Genomic DNA, 21,111 nt, shown 5'->3' with positions numbered 1-21,111 from the left:
ATGCCAGTCAGTCTCATCAGAGAACAGACCATTTCCAACAGGCGTCTGCAGGAATGACCCACAAAGTTCAATCAGCAGCCTCAATTAGTGGCAACAGTTTGTGACCCTATAGAGAGGTGTCTTTAATTTGCCAGTTTGTAATTCTCTTAGTGACAAATGAAACAGCCAGGTCATTGGTTAGATCTAAGAGACAGCAAAACTATAACAAGCTCCATCAAGAGGACTGTTGGCTGGAGCTATGAGAACAGTCATTCTGCCCACTGAGCACAGTGGCTGTGCCCATTCGCAGAGCTGGCACACTGATGCAGAGTAGATGCCACCACCCAGTGGACCCCATTGGGACAAACCCAAGCTGCAGTAGTAAGAGCCCTGATACCAGTCCATTCTCCATCTATGGTTTCCTCCTGGATTTTGTCTGAGGGAAATTTCCCCAAGAAGTCAAAATTACCTTAGAGCAGCCAGGACCCACTTATAGACTCCTGACTGTCACCTCTGCCTGGATCTAAAGTCGGTAGGATACACTGGATGAGGGGCCGAGTAATCATTCTTCCCTAAGGAGCGTGACTGTCCCACCCTCTTGTCTCAAGCGAACCAGCTGAAGTTCTAAGGATCCCTCTCTTTCCTGTCCATGTCAGTGGTGAATTTCTCTCCTTTCTCAGTGTAAGTACCCATCTCCATAACTGCTATCTAAAAGGCAAGAACAACCTCCATCCCCCAGGAGAAACTCTAGTGAGAAACTCTCGTCAATAAAAGGCAATAAAATATAGGGACATCTATTGCTCAGAGGGTATAGCGTCTGCTTGCATTGCAGGAGACTTGGGTTCAATCCCTGGGTCAGGAAGATCCCCTGGAGAAGGAAACGGCACCCCACTCCAGTATTCTTGCCTGGAAAATCCCATGGATGGAGAAGCCTGGTAGGCTACAGTCCATGGGATCGCAGAGTCGGACAGGACTGAGCGACTTCACTTCACTTTATTGCCCGATTGGCCATACATCTTGATCAATATATTTGCTACTGAGTTCCATGGACTTCCTCAAAATTCCATTAACTGCTTGTAAGACCCTCCTCTTTGCTCATCCAGAAAGCCATGTCTCTCTCAAGATCCCTCCTGCATCACTGTCAAAGTCTATGAAAGGATCTGAGACTACCCAATTTGTAAGACAATAAGTTAGCTTGCCCTGTTTCCTGGATGCTGATGGAAGACACGAGACTCCTGGTTCAGAGACAACAGGTTTCCAGTGCTCAGGGCACTGCTGGCAGCCTGTCCGCACTGGTTTTCTTGTGGTGCAAAGAGGGACAAGTGACAACTTCACACCCAGTAGGGTGCTTCATAGGAGCAGAATCCTAAGCTTGGGAACCCAAATCTTTTATAAGGGTTAGTAAAATGCCTGTCCCTTGCACCAGAGGGAGACACTCTCTCTAAGGCTCTTGGTTGTCGTATATCCTTGAAGAAAGAGTCTGGAACACAAGCAGTCTGTGCCTTTGCTGCCAAGATTCTTAGAGAGTCCCATGGAGAATTATCTCCCCACACTACAAGCTTTCTCATTTGGTCTCTACGTGATAGAGGATATCATTCTCATTTTATGTATGAGAAAACCACAGCCCAGAGGAAACACATGAAAAGTTCAGAGAGAGTGGAAAATGGTGGAGCCAGGATTCAAACATCAAAGCTTTCCACTTCTCTGCAAAACCGGCCCAAATTCCTCAGCAACTGCAGTTCAGACAGAAGGCTTGACCGAGAAGGTGGCAAAATCTCTCATTCAGAGATGGTTTTCGTGGCTCTTCTCACCCTAACCATGACAAATTCCAGAACAGACTCACCTCAAAGGCCTTTGGCTTATCCTGGTCACTTGGGAGCCCACCCCTGAGGCTTAGAAACTGTCCCAGGGGATGTTTGATGACATCGCCTGCTTAAGCTAGGGCCAGGCCGGCCAGAGCCCTCCCTGAGTGGAAGACCCCTGGGACTCTACAGCCTCAGACTCATATAGAATGGGATCCCAAATATGCAGACTGATTCCTCAGTTTAAAAATCCTTGTGTGGCTCAAGCTGTTTCTTCCTCCCTTCAAGTCGTGGCAGGGACACCCCTCAGCACAGCCAGGGCCTGGCAGAGACCTGGGCTGTGCGCCCAGATGGGGCCAAGGGGCCTAAGGGTCAGACCTCAGCCCCGGAGCCCCAGAGTGCGGAGAGCTTGGGAGCCAGCCGAGGCCTGTCACCAAGGCGCCACTCGGCTTTCTGGGGATCCGATGTGGTTTTTGACGTGTATTGACATTATATGTTGGGCAGCACAAAGCTGGGGATTCTTAAAGAGTCAAAAGAGCTGTCATGAGGGCCAGAAACGGCAAGCATCGTTGCTCCACGGGTGGACTAGGAGAGCGAAGCGGGAACGGGGTGGGGGTGGGGTTGCCACTTCCGAAGGATCTGCTTCCAGTACACATGCTCAGAAAGCACCAAAATGCTGCCCGTTTTAGACAATTTAAGGAGCTTAGCCAACATTCTATGGACAACGGAGAAGATCTTTTTTTCCCCCTTCTCTACAAAAACTCATGAATAGATGTGTTTCGTTTGCAGTGTTAAGGAAAGCCGACTTGGACCGCATGCATGTATGCAGTGTTGTTTATACGCATGTTTTCCTAGGCATTCCTAAAGCTCCATTTTGTTCATTGCTCAAAGATGAGAACTAGAAAGTGAAACTATGATCAATAAACATTCCCAATTAATGTGCTGGTTCAAGCAAAACCAACCCCCAAAAGCTGGCAATAAATATAGTATTTTAAAAATTCAACAAATGCTAAATGGGACTATAAGCAGGTCCTATTCTAACCACTTCACAAATAGAAACCCATTTAATTTCATCTTCCTAACCATCCTAGAAGGTGTCCATGCTAACAAATGAGGAAACTGAGGCACAGAGTCCTTAAATAACTTATCCGAAGTCACTTAGCTGGAGGCAGACCTGGGCCTGGAGCCCCAGGAGTTGCCTCCAAAGCTTGTGTGCTCAGTCAAGTTCAGAAGTGCACCATTCATTCGCAGGATGAGGGGGGTGGGGGTGGGTAGGTAGGAACACCAGCTCTGGAACCAGAGATCTTGGTGGGAATCTTCCATCTGATACTTACTAGCTGTGTGACCTTGCTTAACTTCCCTGAGCCTCATCTATAAATCAGGGATAAGGATTAAATGAGATAATACAAAGTGCCTAGTATATAACACTCAGATGGTAAAGAATCTGCCTGCAACGCGGAGATCCAGGTTTGACCCCTGGGTGGGGAAGATCCCCCAAAGAAGGGAATGGCAACCCACTCCAGTATTCTTGCCTGGAGAATTCCATGGACAGAGGAGCCTGGAAGGCTATAGTCCATGGTGTCACAAAGAGTCAGATATGACTGAGTGACTAACACTTTAGTATATATTAATAAGAAGTCCCTTAATAAATGAAAACTGTTATGGTTATTACTAAACAAAGTAAGGGTTCTATTACTAGCAAATGTCCCAGCTCCTCTCAGCAGATCCAATATGAAAGCACACCTTAGGGCTTCCCTGGGTGGCTCAGTGGTAAAGAATCCACCTGCCAAAGCAGGAGACAGGTTCGATCCCTTGTCCAGGAAGACCCCACGTGCTCTGGAGCAACCGAGCCCGTGTATTACAGCTACTGAGCCTGTGCTCTAGAGCCTGGGCTCCGCGAGAAGAGAAGCCTCTGCAATGAGAAGCCGGCACACCGCAAAGAAGAGTAGCCCCTGCTTACTGCAACTAGAGAAAAGCTGGCACAGGAAAAAAGTCCCAGCACGGCCGAAGATCAACAAACATAAAGTCCACCTTAGGTTTGGGGTGGGCAGCAAGCGATCTCTAGAAGCCCTGGGCTCCTCCAGAAGGCATCATCAAGACATCTGGTTTAGACCTTTCATTTTTGAGGGGAAATTAAAGCCCAGGGAGGGGCCTTTCCTAGCACCATTCAGCCAGGTCTCCCACAGTGCCCCCAGGGAGTCAAGGAGGTCACATTAAAAACCATCTGTATCCTCTGCTCAGCCCATGAGCTCCTGGTCTCACACTCAGAAATTCTAGGTATTTCATCTACACTCCACTAGCCTCACTCTGACCTGCATTGAAAACAGCAAGGCTGAGAGGCTGTTTCAACTCATATTCCCAGTGACAGTCAGCCTTCACTGGACTCCCCTTTCCCCAATATCCTCCACTGAGCCCACCTGGGCCAAAGTGACACACAGCTTCCTCTGGGTTATCCAGGCTGCCGGAAGTCAGCAAAACCCTCAATCTCAGGGTGAAGAATTGTAAAACTTTGTCTTCATTTGCCTTTTATTAAAAAGCATAGGGAACACAACAAGGAGAATATTCTTAACGCCACAGAACCACACACTGAAAAATGGTTAAAATTGCAAAGTTTCTGCTATGTGTATTTTACCACAATAATGACACTAACCACAAAAACACAGAAAAGATGAAAAAGTTCTGGGGAGGGTTGGTGGTGCTGATTGGGCAACAGTGCAAATGTACTTAATGCCACTGCAAAATGGTTCAAGTGGTCACTTTTACACTATATATGTTCTTTTTTTTAACCACAATTAAAAACAAACACAACCAAAAAATGATTTCTACCACTAACCTTCTTGCCTCTCCTCTGCTTTGGTCAGACTAATGCAGGTTTCTCAGAAGCCTTTACAGCATCTCTGAGAGCTCAGCTCTGAAAGGAGCCCCAGGTCAAGGGTTTGGCCTCCACTGGCCGTTGCCTTGCTGTGTGACCCTGGTTAGCAGCCTGACCTCTCTGAGCTTCAGTTCTATGACAGTAATATAACTAGATGCCCTCTAAGGGTCCTCCCACTCTGGACATTTTCTGATTCTGTGTTCTAAATCATTAAAGGGATGCCCCCTTCCAAATCAGGAATTCTTGCTACCACAGCCCCAAGAGGGTAAAATAAGACTATAGGACTGGGGCTTGAGGCTAGTGGAGGGCGTGAAGGTTCTTAGAGGCCTAGAAAAAGTCAGCTAGGGTTGTCATGGAGACGCATGGTACTAATAAACATGCCCCCCTCTGGATGCCTGCTCATTCCTGCAGAGTTTATAAAACACACCCACATCTAGTACTCCCATGACCCTTTCACTCCACAAACATCCAGAAAGCCCATCCTCTGTGTCCGGCACTGGGCTAGACCAAGGCCATAAGACATCTCTGGCTTCCAGGAGACTCCTAGGGAGGAGAGAGGGGACAGCAGCGTGGTCAGATCTTGCACTGGGCAGGCCAGGGCATGGTCAGGAGCAGGGGGCAGTTTGGGCAAAGGCCTAGCGGGGAGAGAGGGGTCTGGAGTGTGGCGTTTGAAGGTACTGGGCCAAGAAGACTCAGGGCAGGGCTAGGTCCTCTCAGAGGCAGTTCTATATCCTAAAAACACAGGCAGTCATCGGCGAGGTCACCATCACATGGAGGAGGTTCACTGTCAGATTTGGGTGCCGGGGCTTCCCTGGTGGCTCAGTGGTAAAGAATCTGCCTGCCGATGCAGAAGACATGGATCCAACCTCTAATCGGGGAAAACCCACATGCCGTGAAACAACGAAGCCCATGCACCACAGCTACTGAGCCTGTGCTCTAGAGCCCGGGAGCTGCCCCAGAAGCCCAGGCGCCCTAGAGCCCACACTCTGCTACAAGAGAAACTACTGAAACGAAAAGCCTGTGCACTGCAACCAGAGAGCAGCCCCTGCTCCCCGCAACTAGAAAAAAGCCTGAGCAGCAATGAAGATCCAGCACAGCCAAAAACAAATAAATTAATTGAATTATTGGTTAAAAAAAGATCTGGGTGCAGACCATGACTCTGGGTGAGGAGTGGATTGAAAGGGGCGGGAGAAGGAGGGAAGCCTATTCAAGAGGCCACAGCAGCTGTTGATGGAGGCCCGGGGATCCTGGACTATGGACGTCCAAGTGGGTCACTGACTATTCCTGCTGCGGAAAGTGAAGTTCTCCCAGGTCAGCTGACTGCCCCAAGCCAGGAGTGAGTTAGGAGATCTGAATTTGAGACCTCATACATGCTGAGACCCTAACCCGAGCTTTCCTCCACAACCTGAGCTACTTTCTAGGCCTCAAGGCACTTGCTGAGAGCTTAATACGTGCCAGTTGTGAGTGCCTGCTGCTGCTGCTAATTTGCTTCAGTCGTGTCCGACTCTGTGCGACCTCATAGACGGCAGCCCACCAGGCTCCCCTGTCCCTGAGATTCTCCAGGCAAGAACACTGGAGTGGGTTGCCATTTCCTTCTCCAATGCATGAAAGTGAAAAGTGAAAGTGAAGTCGCTCAGTTGTGTCTGACTCGTAGCGACCCCATGGACTGCAGCCTACCAGGCTCCTCCGTCCATGGGATTTGCCAGGCAAGAGTACTGGAGTGGGCTGCCATTGCCTAACAGGCATTAATTCATGTAATCCTCCTGACAACCCTAGGATGGAAATACTCTTGTAATTCTGATGAGGAAACTCGGGCACAGAGAGGTTAAATAACATGCCTCAGATCACTTTATGTGGTAAGTGGCAGAGTCTGGATTAGAACAAGGCAAGTTACAGCCAAAGACAGCCGGAACAATGAAGCCTCTGAATGTGTGGGATGGAAGCTTCCGGAACATGATAGTGGGAAGGGATGGGGGAGTTCCCAGAACTGAACAGAGGTGTGTGCACACCCTCTGGAGTAATGAGGGAATCTGTGTTCAGACATTGAGGAAGCAGCCAGATCAGGCGTTCTGAGATCTGGGGTTCAGGCTCAGTTCTGCCCTGAACTTGCTGTGTGACCTTGGGCTCCTCATAGCTCTCTCTGAGCCTTGCGTTTTCTCAGCTGAAGCCTGAACACAAGATTTCTAGGACTCCTCACCCCCCAAGCTGTACTTCTCTGGCTCATAGATCCATCCTTCCACACCCTCACCCCCAGACACTTACGGAGACTAAGGCAGGGAAGGGACAGGACGTAGGGGTGGGCTGTGCAGTAGAGAGAGAGGGGCAAAGGAGGGACTAACCCCTCTCCACAAATCTAGCCAATAGCAGGAAATCCATTCCCCCTCTGTCCCCATCCTAGGCCTGGGCCTGGGGGCAGTAAACCCCACCCACCGCACTTCCCAGAGCCTGCAAGGACCCGGCTCCCACCACGCTCTCCAGAGACAGGGCCTTGTTTAGAAAGTGTCTTCTGGAGCCTGAGTCACCAATCCCTGGGTGGTCTGGGGAAACCACAAAGTTTCTGCCGGCACCACGACTGGGAAAGGGGGAGGATGGAGGTCCTGCTGCCACTTGTGACCTCAGCAACTCAGCCTGTCCTGTATGGGACTCGGTTTCCCCCTGTGAACTGAGGGACCAGAATTGCAGCCTCAGACCCCCGCGAAGAAAGGCAGCCGTGAGGCCTCTCCGCAGCACTTGAGGCCATCCAAGGAGCTCAGGGAGGTTCTCAGCCTGCGCAGAGGGCAGCAAGACTGCTGCAAGGTTGAGGCCCCTGGGTCCCCAGAGTTCAGCCCTCCAGACTCAAGGGCGGTCCCCAGGGGGCAGGCCCACTCCAGCAAAGCCAGTCACAACCAGCACGAGAGGATGTTGGACAGGACGCCCAGCCCACATCTGAGACAGAGACATGTCCTGTCCCCCAGGGAGCTTGGGCACAGGACAGTATTCCCATAAGCTTCCATTTTTCCATCTGGAAAGTGGGACTGGCCAAGAACACCCTCGCAGAGGTTCTCGCTCCGCGGGTAGTAAGGACTCACAGACAGTTCACGTTGGTAATCACTGACTTGAAAAGGAGACAGATAGTGACTCCGAGCCCATCCTCCCAACACAGCACAGCTCTGCTCACTACGCCCCAGGAGGACCAAGGCCTGGACAGCGGGGACAGCAGAGGAAGGGGGGACTCCTGGGAAGCTCGGGTCTGGGGTGGCAGAGTGGAGTGAAAGGGACTGGGCTGGCTGACCTGGGTCTGAGACAGAATTAGAGGGGTGGAAAGGAGTCCACTGGCATAGAACTTTGGGAAATGAAGTAAAAATAGTGTAGTTCTTGGAAGATGTGGTGGCCATGATTCCTCCGGGCATTCACACTCTTGTGTAGCAACACTTCCCCCCGCCCCCCACACACACCCGCCGCCAACACACACACACCCCGTAGCAAGAATGGTTTGTGTGACCAATAGAACATGACAGAGTGATGGAATGACGCTTCTGAGATAAGGTTAGAAAAGACAGCAGCCTCACACTTGGTCTCTCTCTTTTGGATCAGTTGCTCTCGGGCAAGCCACGTCATGAGTAGCCCAATGGAGAGGCCTACGTGGTGAGGAACTGAGGCCTCCAGCCAACAGCCACGTGAGCAGGCTTGGAAGTGGGTCCTCCAGGCCCAGTTAAGCCTCAGATGACTGCAGCCCTGGCCGACAGCTTGATTGCAGCCTCAAGAGACCCTGAATCAGAACCACCCAGCTAAGCTGCTCCCGCATTCCTGAGCACAGAAACTGTGTGATAATAAATGGTAGTTGTTTCAAGCTGCCAAGTTTTGGGATAATTTATTACGCAGCAATAGATAATACACAGGACTTCTCAGAGCATTTAATAGGCTAATGTAAATCTCCAAGAAAGAAGATATACAATGTAACATTCCCCTTAGTTATTTGGCCAAGAAGGCCTTCTTTTTTTGAGTTTTCTCAAGAGAGGAAACTGATTTAATATGGCTCTGGTCCTACAATTAGATGTAAGTTCTAACCTTGGTCAGTTTCATGAGCTAGTCATTTACCCTTCCAGAACCTTTAACTTTTTCCCTTTTATAGAGTAGAAAGAAACCACCTGCCTTTGCATCAATCATGAAGACAGCCCCAGACGGGCAGGTTCTGACCTCCTTGGTGAGGGATCAGAGGGTAGCTTATTTAGGTCCTAAAAGGGAGTTTCACCCTGGGGCTCAGGGAGCTTCCACAAGGCCATTAAGTGGGTCCAACACCCACCATCTCAGTCTTTCTTCCACAGATCATTTCCCCAAAGTGGTGAGAATTAGTCTTCTAGTTTGCAGACAGCTCAGAGATGGGAGATATGGACATCAGACTGAGAGCTGGCGTAAGCCAGAGCATGAGCCTCCCCATCAGATTGGAAGCGCTTACCCAGGATGGATGGGCCACAAACTCCCCCTCCTCCTCCTGAATCCTGTGGACACCCCACAGCCAAGGGAGGGAAGGAACAATAGAACCTTCTCTGGTCTTAAGAACAAACATGGGTCCTTCCTTCCTTTTCAATATAATTCCCTCTATTCTTTAACCGCTAAAAGACTGAAATCAAGTTTCAAATGCCTGACTGGTCAGAAACCCACGGAAACCCTGCACATCTCTCTTTGTTAAAAAGAAGACAGTTTTAAAAAAAAAAAAAAAAAACTATAATGCGAATACTTTATTATCAACGAGTGACTGGTATTAGCTTTTTGTCTGGGCATTAATATTTCAGAAACCAGACACCAAACCCAGGCTTTTCCACCTGGCTCTGCTGTATCATTTTCTTTAAAGAAAAAAAACATAAAGAGAAAGGAGGAAGAGAAAGAAAATATATCTGTATTATAAGCCAAAGTGCGTCTTTCTTGTTTTGTCCATATACACACATTGCACCATACATAAATAATTACATTGTAAAAATGACTCCATAATTACAAGTATAATATATATTTCCATATAATATATAAAACTTTATATTAAATCTAGGTAGATGATATCTGGGGGGGGGGTTCGTCCGTGGGGGCTGTGTCTCTGGGCACGGGGCCCCCCCGGCGGCGGGGCAGGTGGCGGGGGCGCTATCTGTGGTTGTTGAGAAGGATCTCGAGCCAGCAAGGGCAGGAGGTGATGAACTGCCGGGAGTAGCAGGGCCCCCAGCCCTTGGCGAAGCTGATGCGGACGCTGTTGGGGTCGTAGGGGCCGTCGGCGGCGTCGGGCTCGGGGCCGTGCTGGAGCAGGCCGGAGCGCTCGAAGTCGAACACCTTGATGGAGTAGCCAGGAGGCACCTTGCGGACCACCAGGGCGCGGCCGCCGGGCGCGTCCAGCGTCGGGGAGTTGACGAAGATGGGGTGCTCGCCGCGGTTGTAGGCCCACACGCCGTCAGGCTCCTTGCTGAGCAGGATGCCGAAGCCGATCTTGCTGCGCGTGCGCCGCACCGACTCGCTGCGCTGCTCCAGGTTGAGCTGGCCCAGGCAGAAGCCGCTGCCCTGAGGTAGGTCGTAGAAGATGCTGACGGCCTGGTCGTACACCGCGTAGAGGCGGCCCACCCGCGTCCGGTGCTCCCAGTAGGCCACGCTGCACCAGTGGCTCGGCTTGGTGGCGTCCGGAGACATGCTGGCGTCTGCGGGGCAAGCACAGGGCACGCAGCTGTTATTCCTGGGCAGCGGAGGTGGTATGGCTCCCTGGCCCGGGGAGAAGGGGGAGGTGCCTGGAGCTTCTAGCACCCCACAGACATGCGGAGCGTCTACTGCGGGCCAGGCTGTCCTCAAACTTAAGCCGCAGGCCCCTCGCCCAGCCCCACCCACAAACACACACAAAGGCAGGGCACCTACTGTGCCAGGTGCCACGGGCACCCAAACACGAGCCACACCCGGCTCCTGCCCATAGAGTTTTACAAGCCGGCGGAAGAGGGACACACACCCACACACCCAAGGGAGGGGCTGAACGGTGAGCACCTACATTGTTCTGGGTGCTGTGCTCTGCACGCCTCATTCCACACGTGACTCTCTGCGTCCTCCTGAAATGGCGAGGAGGCCACCTTCTCATTTTACAGATGAGGATCTGAGACTTGGCAGCCCAAGGCCACCCGGCTGGCGGGTGGCACCACCAGGATTTGAACCCAGTTAGTCCAAGCCTCAACTTGAACAGAGTGGGGTGAAGTGCAAGTTAGTCGCTCAGTCATTTCCGACTCCTTGCGACCCTGTGGACTATAGCCCGCCAGGCTTCTGTGTCCATGTGATTCTCCAGGCAAGAATACTGGAGTAGGTTGCTATTCCCTTCTCCAAGGGATCTTCTGGACCCAGGACTTGAACCCAGGTCTCCTGCATTGTAGGTGGATTCTTTACTGTGTGAGCTACCAGGGTGAGGCAATGGAGGGGTATAAATCACCCCTTGGAGGGGACTCAGGCATCAGAAGGCAGGATAGGGTGGGGTGGGGGACGTGGCCCCCGGTATCTCTTGCAGCTAGGAATCACTGCTGCTCAATGCTGACGGCTCCCAGCCTCAGCCTTGAGCGTGATGCAGAGTCTCCCAGCAGCCCCCACCCCCAGCCCCTCAGGTTGGCTCTCTTGGCAGGAAGTGCAGGTCTTCACCAGAACTGCAGCCGCTTCTGTGAGACAGAGAAACGAAGGGTCTCTAAGTGGGAAAGGAGATCGCTCCTCAAGGGCTCCAGTTTCCCAGCTGCTCCTCTCCAGACCCCAGTTTCCCCAGTGACAGCAAAGATGTGGCCTGGATGAAGACTGGAATCCCTTTTCACTCCAGCTGGGAGCACCTCTATGCGTCTGTGTGAATTTAACAATTTCCAGGTATAGCAAGGGCCCCGTCTTGAAGGGCAGCCCCCTCCTCCCTGCCCTCAGGCATGGCCGGCCTCAGATTCTGAAGCATTTTGACGCCTGGGCTCTCCTTTGAGCTCACGGCTCTGAGAAGCAGACCGCCCGGTGGGGTGATGTGTTCCCACTCAGGCCCCCGGCTGGGGCTTTGGCAGAGGGAGAAGGTCTGCTGGAGGCCTGATGAGGACACAGTGAGGCCCTTTATGACTCAGCTCCTCCCAGAGAAACAGAGCAAAGTCCAGTCACACCTGAGGGAGAAAGCACTGCCAACAACTTCATTCAGGAGCCTGGGTGAGGTCAGCTCTGTCGGCCTTCAGTCCAGTCCCGCCTAGACGTCCCAGAGCAGCAGGGTGACCGAGCTCCTGACATTCCCTTATGTTCTGGGAGGCGCCCCCAGCAGGGAACTGTGCACCTGAAGGGCTTCCTGTTGCTCTGCTGTGGCCTGGGGCTGGGCACAGTCTCAAAGGGTGGCATTAAGGTCCCACCACAGGGCCCCAGGCTAGCCCCTGAGGATGTATACTTTGTCTCATGGTCCCTACGCAGACCCCTCTAGCTGTGGTCAGAGTGGGAAAAGCAGGCCCTGCTCCCTGCTCTCAGCTGACCTGCGCCTCAGCCAGTGGGCACTAGGCCAGTCCCAGCAGGTGGGCAGCCAGGAGTACCCCCGCCCTTGTCCCTTTCTCCATCCATCCATCTGGCACTGGTCTGAGAGTTGTCAAGATGCAGAGAAGCAGCACCGTCCCAGCCTGGCTGTGAAACTCCGAAACCAGCCTCCTCGTTAGATGAGAACTCCATCAATGCAGCCGGCACAGAGGTGCGGGGGCAAAGAAGCTGTGCCTGGAGAACGCTGCGCGACAGCACAGGCAGCGGGCACCTCTGAGTGCCCTCCGTAAGCCAGGTGACTTCCTCACGACGGCCTTGGTGCACCTGCTACCAGCCTTGTCCACAGGTGTGGAAACAGGCCCCGGGAGGTGCCATAACCGGCCAAGGGCACACTCTCAAGAGTGCTGGGGCTGGCATCAGTGCCAGGCCACACTCTCGAGGGGAGCTCTTCTCCATACTCCAGACAGGCCCCCCACCTTCTCAGAGCCTCAGTTTCCCTATCTGCAACCATGACAGCTCTCGTGGTCTGTGAGTCCTAGAAGTGCTTACCCACAAGCTGGTGAGTCACGAACGAAAGGCCTCCATCCCCTGAAGACTCACACAGTCCTCCTGAGGGAGGGAACACTGCTGTCCGCCTCCTCAGATAAGCACAGAGGGGCCACCCTAGTCATAAAGGGGCAGCTCTGCCCCAGGGTGTAGCCACTCATAAAAGCTTAAGAAGCAGTTTAACAGAGAGAAGAGTAATGGGACCCCAGGGGTGGGGCACTTCCTCCCTCGCAGCTCCTAAAAGGCTTTTAATTCAAGGCCAAGTGGGCCTTCCTGTCCCCCTCCTCTCAGCACCTCCAACCCCAGCCAAGCCAAACCAACTGTGCCCTCATCATCTAACCACCCCCCAACCCCGATCAACACCTGTGTCTCGGGTCTTGTCCCAGTCGGTGCTCCTCACGGGGGATGGAACCCTATGCATGGGGATAAACCACCCAGCCCCTGAGTTGCCCCGGGCCCCAGCCTGCCCCAGCTGTGGTGCTCAGGGACACCGCCTAGTCCAGGCCTCACCTCCTGTGGCCTCTGGATGAGCAGTAACACCTCATCAAGCCTGGGCTCTGGGCCAGGTCTTCCAAATTCCAAGGGATGGACTGCCGCCTCTGGGAAGCCCTCTCTGACCTCTCCCTCCTGTGCGCCTAGAGCCTCAAATGCAGCCTCGCTGTTGGCCTGAGCAGGTGTCTGTGCTGTTGGTCAGCGTCCCTGGCTGGCCTCGACTCTCAAGGAGGAAGGGGTGGGTCTTAGTCCTCTCTGCGTCTGTCGCAAGTCTGCGTGTATCCCCAGGGTGCTCTTGGAACACCCTGCAAGGGAAGGAGGAAGGAAACAGAATATATGCCAAGTGTGGGCACGCTGCCGTCACCCTGCCCCTCACTGGAATCCTTCCCAGTAGGCGGGGCTGATGGCCTCAGGCCTGAAAGGTGCTGGGCAAGGTCTAGGGTCTCAGGTCTGATCCTGAGACAGCAGCCCATCATGAGCCTGTCACCATGCCTGAGGCCTCCTCGTCTCCACCTAGCTCCAGGGTCTCTGGGCTCCAGAGCTTGAGGGTCCCGTGGCACTATTTCATCCAGGGAGCCCCAATACTCTGGAATTTCACAAAGCAATACACTGTTTAATGGGGGTGGGGTGGGAATATTACAAGGTCACTACAATTTTATTTTGTCACATACAGACTGATTAAAAACCCCAAGACCATCTACTGTCACTAGCGCAAAAGAAAGTATAACTTGATTCTCAAAAAATAGAGTATTTTAAAAATCAAATCAGAAAATCTAAAAATACATTTACATTGTAAGAAATTTTCTTGTTTCTTTCACCATAGACCAGTGAAAACTCAGTCCTGAGAGTGGCCTGTGGGAACCATCAATTGAGTCCAGTGTTCTTGTGACCCAAAGATGGTGCCCAGGGGTTGGGGGGGTACCAGGTGACTTGCCCAAGGACACACAGCAGTGGGTGGCAGAAGTGGGACCAGAACTAGAGACCCCAGAATTCTAACCTAATGCTTGTCCCATGATCCAAAAGGTTTCCGAGTGAGACAGACCTAACTCTCACCACTGACTAGTTTAGTGGCCATGAACAAGTCACCGAATGTCCCCAAGCCTCAATCTCCCCATCTGTAAAATGGACTTGTTCATAATGAGTACCTCAATTACACAGTCCCTCTTTGAACTTTCTGGCAACTCCAGCAGCAGATCAATTTGGAGCAGAAAGAAGCAGCTGTTTATCTGTCCCCATGCTGGCCTAACCCTTCAAAGGCCAGGGCTCCTTACGGGTGTTGGGGGTCATGACCCAGGATCACCACCATGGGGGGTTGCGACAGGACGATGGACAACAGTGGCCTTTGCAGATTGTCAAGCACTTCACCAGTGTTAAGGTTTAGCTCCCAGCCTGGTACCTGAAGTGCAAAGAGGTGCTCATTACGTGAAGAAATCAAAGTGAAGCGATGACTAGCTGAACATGAGGGACACAGATGAGCGCTCCTGCGGCTCTGTTTACACACACACGTGTATTCACATCTAATGCTGCGTGTTCACAAGCTGACAACGCTCTCTGCGAGTAAGCAGGCAGGTACCCCCAAACCCAGGGTCCCCTCTCCACTCCCCTCAGACCCAGAGCTCCACTCCATCCACCATGCCTCTCCTCTGCAGCCTGGGCTGCCTCTCAGGATGCGAGGCGACAGCCTCTTGCAGAAGATCTTTTTCTTCTCATGGCTCCAAGGCTGTGGTCCCGCCATCAGCCTAATTAGGAACCAGCTCCTTAATTGCAAATAAATACCGGGGAGTCAGACCCGAGTGAACAACATCAAAGATGACCGCTCTCTGACCGAAACTCCTGCTCGCTACCCCCTGCTCAGGGCCTGGCCTAGTTCCCAGCCAGACTCTGGGTCCCGGCTGGAAGGGTTCCGGGGGGAGGGGGAGAGGAGAGGCGCGGTCTGGCGTGATGTCTGGGGCGGACTTGGAGGAGCAGCACCAGACCGGGGGTCAGGAGTCCTGCAGCCAGGTGTCCTGTCTCCTGGCCCCGATCTGCAGGCGCGCTCTCTTCTCCCAGCCTCAGTCTTCCCCTCTGAACAGTGAGCTCTACGCATCTAAGACTTCATGAATGTTCACAGCAGCTCTACCTGTAATCACCCAAACCTGGAAAGCAGCTCAGATGTCCATCAGCAGGAGGATGGATGTTAATGGACTAAATGCTCATGTGTGTCCCTCCCCAAGTTCAGGTTGAAAATGCTAATCCCTGACGTGACAGTATTAGAAGGTAGGGTCCTTGGGATGTGAGGAGCTCATGAACAGATCAGAAAAGAGACCCCAGAAAGCCCCCTCACTCTACTATGTGAGACTATAGCAAGAATACAACCATTTATGAACCAGGAAATGGCTCTCACTAGACACCAGATCCACCAGCAAGCATCTTGACCTTGGATTTCCCAGACTCCAGAACTGTGAGAAATAAATATGTATTATTTAGGCCACCTAATTCAGGGTATCATTGTGATCACAGCCCAAACAGACTATGATAATGGATCAACAAAAATAAGGCACATCCATTCAGTACAAGAGGGCTTCCCAGGTGGTACAGTGGTAAATTCCCACCTGCCAATGCAGGAGACGCAAGAGACTCAGGTTGGATCTGTGGGTTAGGAAGATCCCCCGGAGGAGGAAATAGCAACCCACTCCAGTATTCTCGATGAGAAAATCCTGTGGACAGCGGAGCCTGGCGGGCTACAATCCATAGGGTTTCAAAGAGTCAGATACAACTGAGCATGCACGCAATATAGTGGAGCACAATTCACCAGTAAAAAGTAATAAACTGCTGAAACACGCCCCAACGTGGGTGAATCTCAGATGCATCTGGCTGAGTGAAAGAAGCCAGACCCAAAAGATGTGCTGTTTCCACTGATACGAAATTCTTAAGTAGACAAAATGAAGTAAAGTGACAGAAATCAGAACAGGGATTACCTCTGGGGAGTAATCCCTGGGGATGAGGAAACTTTCTGGGGTGCTGGAAACATTTGCTATCTTGAACAGCAGGAACTCGGGTATACACACTGTCAAAAATCATGACCTATGCACTAAAGAGCTGTGCAATTCATCGTAGGTATGACGCCTTGAAAGAAGGACAACAAAGGCCAGCCCTCTGTGGCCTGTCCTAAAAGTGGTCTCAGCAGGGCTCCCAGGGGGCCCAGGGGACAGGCCGGACAAGGGTGGCCTGGCCTCTGGGTGGCGCCCACATTCCTGCCACCAGAGGGTGGTGGATGCCTGTCGTGGGCAGGAGGAGACTGGCCCAGCGGTAGGTCCTCTCCCCTGCACTGCAGCCAGCCCCTCCGATGGCTGGCATTCCTTCCTCTGGGCCTCTTGACCAAGTGAGGGTCCTGTGAGCCCAATGTGTAATTTTGTGGGGATGCTGAGGCACCTATGGGGCCAACTGTAGTCTGGGGAAGGCGAGGAAAGCTGAAATCCCAAAGAAAGCCTTTAGCTTCTTTGAATCAGCAGCTTTCTGTCAAAACAAAGGGAGGAACGTTCCTGTGTGCTCCCCCATGGGCCGCACACTCCAAAAGCCTGAACACACGCAATGCAGCCTGTTTCCCTCGTGACTTCCCCTTTCCACCGCGCCAGACTGCCTTGGACTTGCCCACCCTGGGAGGCGAACCACAGAAGTGCCCAGATTAAAGTCTCCGGATGGCTTAGACTCCAAGGAAGGGAAATGTGAAGGCTCAGGGCATTCGCAGGAAGCTGGCCCCGAGTCCCCCAGTCTCCAGGGCCTAGCTGGGCTGCTCAGGCTCCTCCACGTTCAAAGCTTCGGCTGCTGCTTCACACCCCCTTGGGCCACAGCAGCCTCACTGCCTTTCCGGGGGCTGGCCCAGCCACACCTTAAATGAACAATGAAACCAGGGCAGACCCCACCGAGAGCTGGGAAGGGAGGCTCAGAGAAGCTAAGTGACTTGCCCAGGGTCACCTAGCAAGTTGGTGGCAGAGCCAAGGAGGAGCCTAGGGCTGGCTTTTCCAATCCCCTTTGCACAGAGCCCTGTTGGGGCCGCCTGCCCTCCTGGAAAACTCCTTTCTTCTGTCCCATGTTATGCCCGCAGCTTTTAAGTTCCCATCCAACCAGGAGCTTTTTCATCTGAGGCTCCCAGGCCTGGGAGTAATTACGTGGCCCTGCATCTGGTTAACCTAACACCCCTTTAAAAGCCTTGTTTGCCCATTAGATAAGTAGTTTTTGTTATCAAACTAAAGGGGGAAAAAGAAGTTTCCACTTAACCTTCCTTTGTCATTTTAAGCTGCAGAAATGGCTTCAGGTTTTGCAGCAAGTCTAAAGATGCAGCATTAATTAGAGACTCTTTTTTTTTCTTCGTTAAGGGAGGGGGAGACCCGTCCTTTATTCACTGGGATCCGGCAGTAAAAGCAGAGAAGGAATGTGCACAGGGCCATGTTAATGGTCAACAGCTTAGAACGAGCCTCTCCGCTGAAAGCTTTCCAAAAGCAGGGCCCAGCTGACAGGAGTTTCCTCTTATTCGCTCCCACCCGCCCCTCCCCGCCCCCACCTCAACTCCAGCACCTTTGGCCCCTGGAGGAAGCCAGGCTTCCAAGAGGAAGTTCCTAATCGGTCATTACATCACGGGCGGTCTGGCCACCACCTCCGCCTTCACGGGGTCCACCTTGGGCGCTCATTCAGCCGCTGGTCTCTGGGCCAAGGACTGTTTGGCCACCACTTTCCAGACAGTTGACTAGCCGCTCTGCTGGGGGCAGGAGGGCGGGGGGTTACCCCCTGGATAGTGGTGAAGCAGGCAAAGGGAAAACGACAACAGGAGGAGGGAGTCCAGGAAATTCGTGGTCCGTGTGGCCACAATTCAGGATTCTGCAGATGCAAAACTGAGGCCCCAAGAGGGAAAGGAACTGGCTAGGGTTACAGGAGAAACTCACAATAGACTGGCAGCTAGGACCAGTTGGGTGTCTCCTGCACAGGGTCCAGGAGCAAAGCTGCCTATGTGTGTGAATCTCAGCCCTGCCACTCACCAGCAGTGAAATCTTGGGTAAGTGATTTCACTACCTGGGCCTCAGTTTCCTAATCTGTAAAACGGGGATGCAATCAGCACTTACTGCCTTGGGCTGCTGGGATTAATTTCAAGTACATAAAATAATGCCTGGTTCAAAATAAGCACTCTGTAAGTAACAGCTATTCTTTTTCACTAATATTATTACCACTGTATATCTTATCTCTATATTGTATAAATTATTTAATAGATTGATTCAGTCTGTATAGTTCATAAGGGTATTCATATTAGGTTAGGTAATGCGCCAGTGGAGTTGAGAATCAAGGGGAAATGCTAAGAGGAGGAGCACAAGTAGTAATAACAATAAACCAGCCAGTAGTAATAATGATGATGATATACCAGCCAACATCTAATGAACTTTTACCCAATGCTAAGCAGAGTATGAAGCACTTTAAATGCACTGTCTCATCATACTGTTCATTCTCTTAGTAATTCCCATTTTTAGATGCAGCTGAGGTCTAACAGTCAGGTAGTGAGTCCAGAGTCCTCAGCTAGGAAGCTGCCAATCTGGGATCCAAGCTCACGTCCATCTGGAGACTGGAGACTTTGCATTACTCTCTCGTTGTTACAACCTATGAGCTGCAAAACCCCAGAGGCCTGCAGGGTAATGGCACAGAGTCTGTGTTGTAACAGCCCATCCATGTCCACTCCAAGCCGGCACTTGCCGGCTCTATAAAGACTAGATGTTCAAAGTGGTCTTTAGATGTGGCAATATGGAGGCCCCAGTAGACACTGCCCACCTTTTGGGGGTTTTCAAAAACCATGCCTTCTAACAACTATCTATAGACCCCTATGCAGCCCTGTGAACATGTATTTTTCCAGTGTTTCAGTACAGCTTCTCCCATGGGCTCCCATCTCCTCTCCTTGACACAAGGAGCGTGTTCTACATACACTGCAGTAATGGAGGGTGACCTCAGCAAAGGGCTGCTGACCCTGGCTGAGTAATTGGAGGGTGTGGGGGGTGCCGGGTGCTCTCTGCTCTGCACCCAGTTCAGGAGGCAGGATCACCCCCATTCTCTGAGGACAGACCCACGTCACAGAGGCCACAGAGCAAGGCCACGTGGGAATCCTGACCGGATGGCCTGACCCCGAGCCCGCTTCTCTCTGCTGGGCCCTGCGCGCTGCCTCTGATCTTCTGGGAGGCCCAGGTAGCCGCCACCCTGAGGGGTTTAGAGAAAGTAAGAGCTGTCAGTGGTCAGCCTGCCGAGTCGTCGCTGGTCTTCTCTAAGAACAGTCCTGCTGGACCCAGCGGGATTCTTTCATCCTTGGCACCCTGACCCCTGCCTGCTCGGTCCCATGTCTCCAGCAGAACCAGGTGGCGGCCTGGGCTGAGGTGGGTAAGGTTTCCGTTATTTAATCTCCTGCAGTATGTGAATGGATCCTGAAAAGATGAGCTCCTCTTGCAACCTTGGCATAAAACAAGCTCTCCTCTGGGCCCTACTACACAGGCCTGCTGAGGGTCTCCTCCACACGTAGTATCCCCGGAGCCCACCAGGACCTATCACTTCCATCAGCATCCTTCTCGCCCTGCTGCCCTGTAAGCTTTTCTCAGGTTCGCTGGGCCCGGGGGCTGTGGCTTTTCTCCCCAGGCCTTGGTGCTTTGTGGTCCAAGCTTCCTTCTTAAAAACATTCTGCAGGCAGGCCCAGCTCTGAGAGCCACACTGAGGCTGCGATCAGATCACTCTCTATCAGAGCTGAGCATCAGACTGTACCCCAGAAACACCGGCAGGGCTACCTGGCCCAGCCTGATGTTCCTAAACGAAGCCCCAACACCCTACGCCGGAAAAGACAAGACGCCAAAGAGGCAGCAAGGAGATCAAACCAGTCAACCCTAAAGGAAATCAACCCTGAATATTCACTGGAAGGACTGATGCTGAAGCTGAAGCTCCAATACTCTGACCACCTGATGCAAAGAGCCGACTCATTGGAAAAGACCCTGGTGCTGGGAAAGATTGAGGGCAAGACGAGAAGGGGGCAACAGAGGATGAGATGGTTGGATGCCATCACTGACTAAATGGACATGAATTTGAGTAAACTCCAGGAGATAGTGAAAGACAAGGAAGTCTGGTGGGCTGCAGTCCACGGGGTGGCAAAGAGTTGGGTGCGACTTAGTGACTGAAAAACAACAGCAAGGAGGCTGGGCGGGAGAACCTCTCCAACTTCAGGCAGAAATTCGAGTCTAGGTGAGAGAATTCTGGTTCCCTGTGTCCTGGAGGGAAGGACGGTGAAAAGCGTCAGTCTCCAAGGGGAGGGGAGAGCCGGTGATAAGCAGCTTATAAAATCAACCCCACGTTTTTCAGAAGGAACCAGTTTCTGCAACGAAAGGCTCTGAACTTTGCTCCCATTCCAGGTTGTCTTTTGTTTTATCACAAAGTTAGGACTCTGAGTAAGTTTGTTTGTTTCCTTAGCCAGAGACCCCCTGGGGTGGGAAAGCCTGGCTCTTCATCTTAACCCTGGAAAGATTCTAAAAAAGCACTGTGTGTGCACAATGTCGAAGCTGGGTACCTGGATCCCCAGGAGAGAGGCAGCAGTTGTGAGAGGGAAGGGGCCCCCTGTCCTCCCTGCCTGCGAGTCAGCCTTGCTGATGGCTGAACTCCTGGATTCTCACAGGAGCCAGGTCCCTGGCTGCTCTTCGGGGTTCCTGTCTTGGGGGAGAGTGGGTTTTCACCTGAGCCTTCAGGTGCCAAAGTTCATTGACTCAACCCCACCTTGACTTCCCTGTTGAATCCGAGAACACAGAGAACAAAGTCGGCCCTTTGGGGGTTCAGATGGGGACAGCCTGCGCAGGTGTCAGAAGTGGGGGAAAGCGGTCTCTGGTAATTGGTGATGTGCTTCAAGGAAGCCCATTTGGGGACACGCTCCTGCCCTGTCAGGGGAATTCAGGGCACCTCCATTTCTCTTTTATTTCC

The 21,111-nt window shown here is 52.3% G+C and overlaps 1 protein-coding gene across 2 annotated transcripts in view; it reads right to left on the bottom strand.

The window, feature by feature from the left end:
• Positions 1 to 9,356: 9,356 nt before the first annotated feature.
• Positions 9,357 to 21,111, bottom strand: part of SMAD6 (SMAD family member 6) — a 77,206-nt gene continuing 65,451 nt past the window's right edge. For both annotated transcript variants that reach the window (XM_055536774.1, XM_055536773.1), the window contains one exon: positions 9,357 to 10,307. In XM_055536774.1, coding sequence (XP_055392749.1) covers positions 9,766 to 10,307 — 542 coding nt within the window. In that variant the 3' untranslated portion in view covers positions 9,357 to 9,765. The remainder of the gene's footprint in view (positions 10,308 to 21,111) is intronic.

This window comes from Bubalus kerabau, chromosome 10 (genome assembly GCF_029407905.1).
Source record: "Bubalus kerabau isolate K-KA32 ecotype Philippines breed swamp buffalo chromosome 10, PCC_UOA_SB_1v2, whole genome shotgun sequence".
NCBI classification, from domain to species: domain Eukaryota; kingdom Metazoa; phylum Chordata; class Mammalia; order Artiodactyla; family Bovidae; genus Bubalus; species Bubalus kerabau.
Note: the sequence above shows the minus strand (reverse complement) of the source record. Positions and strands in the feature narration are given on the sequence as shown.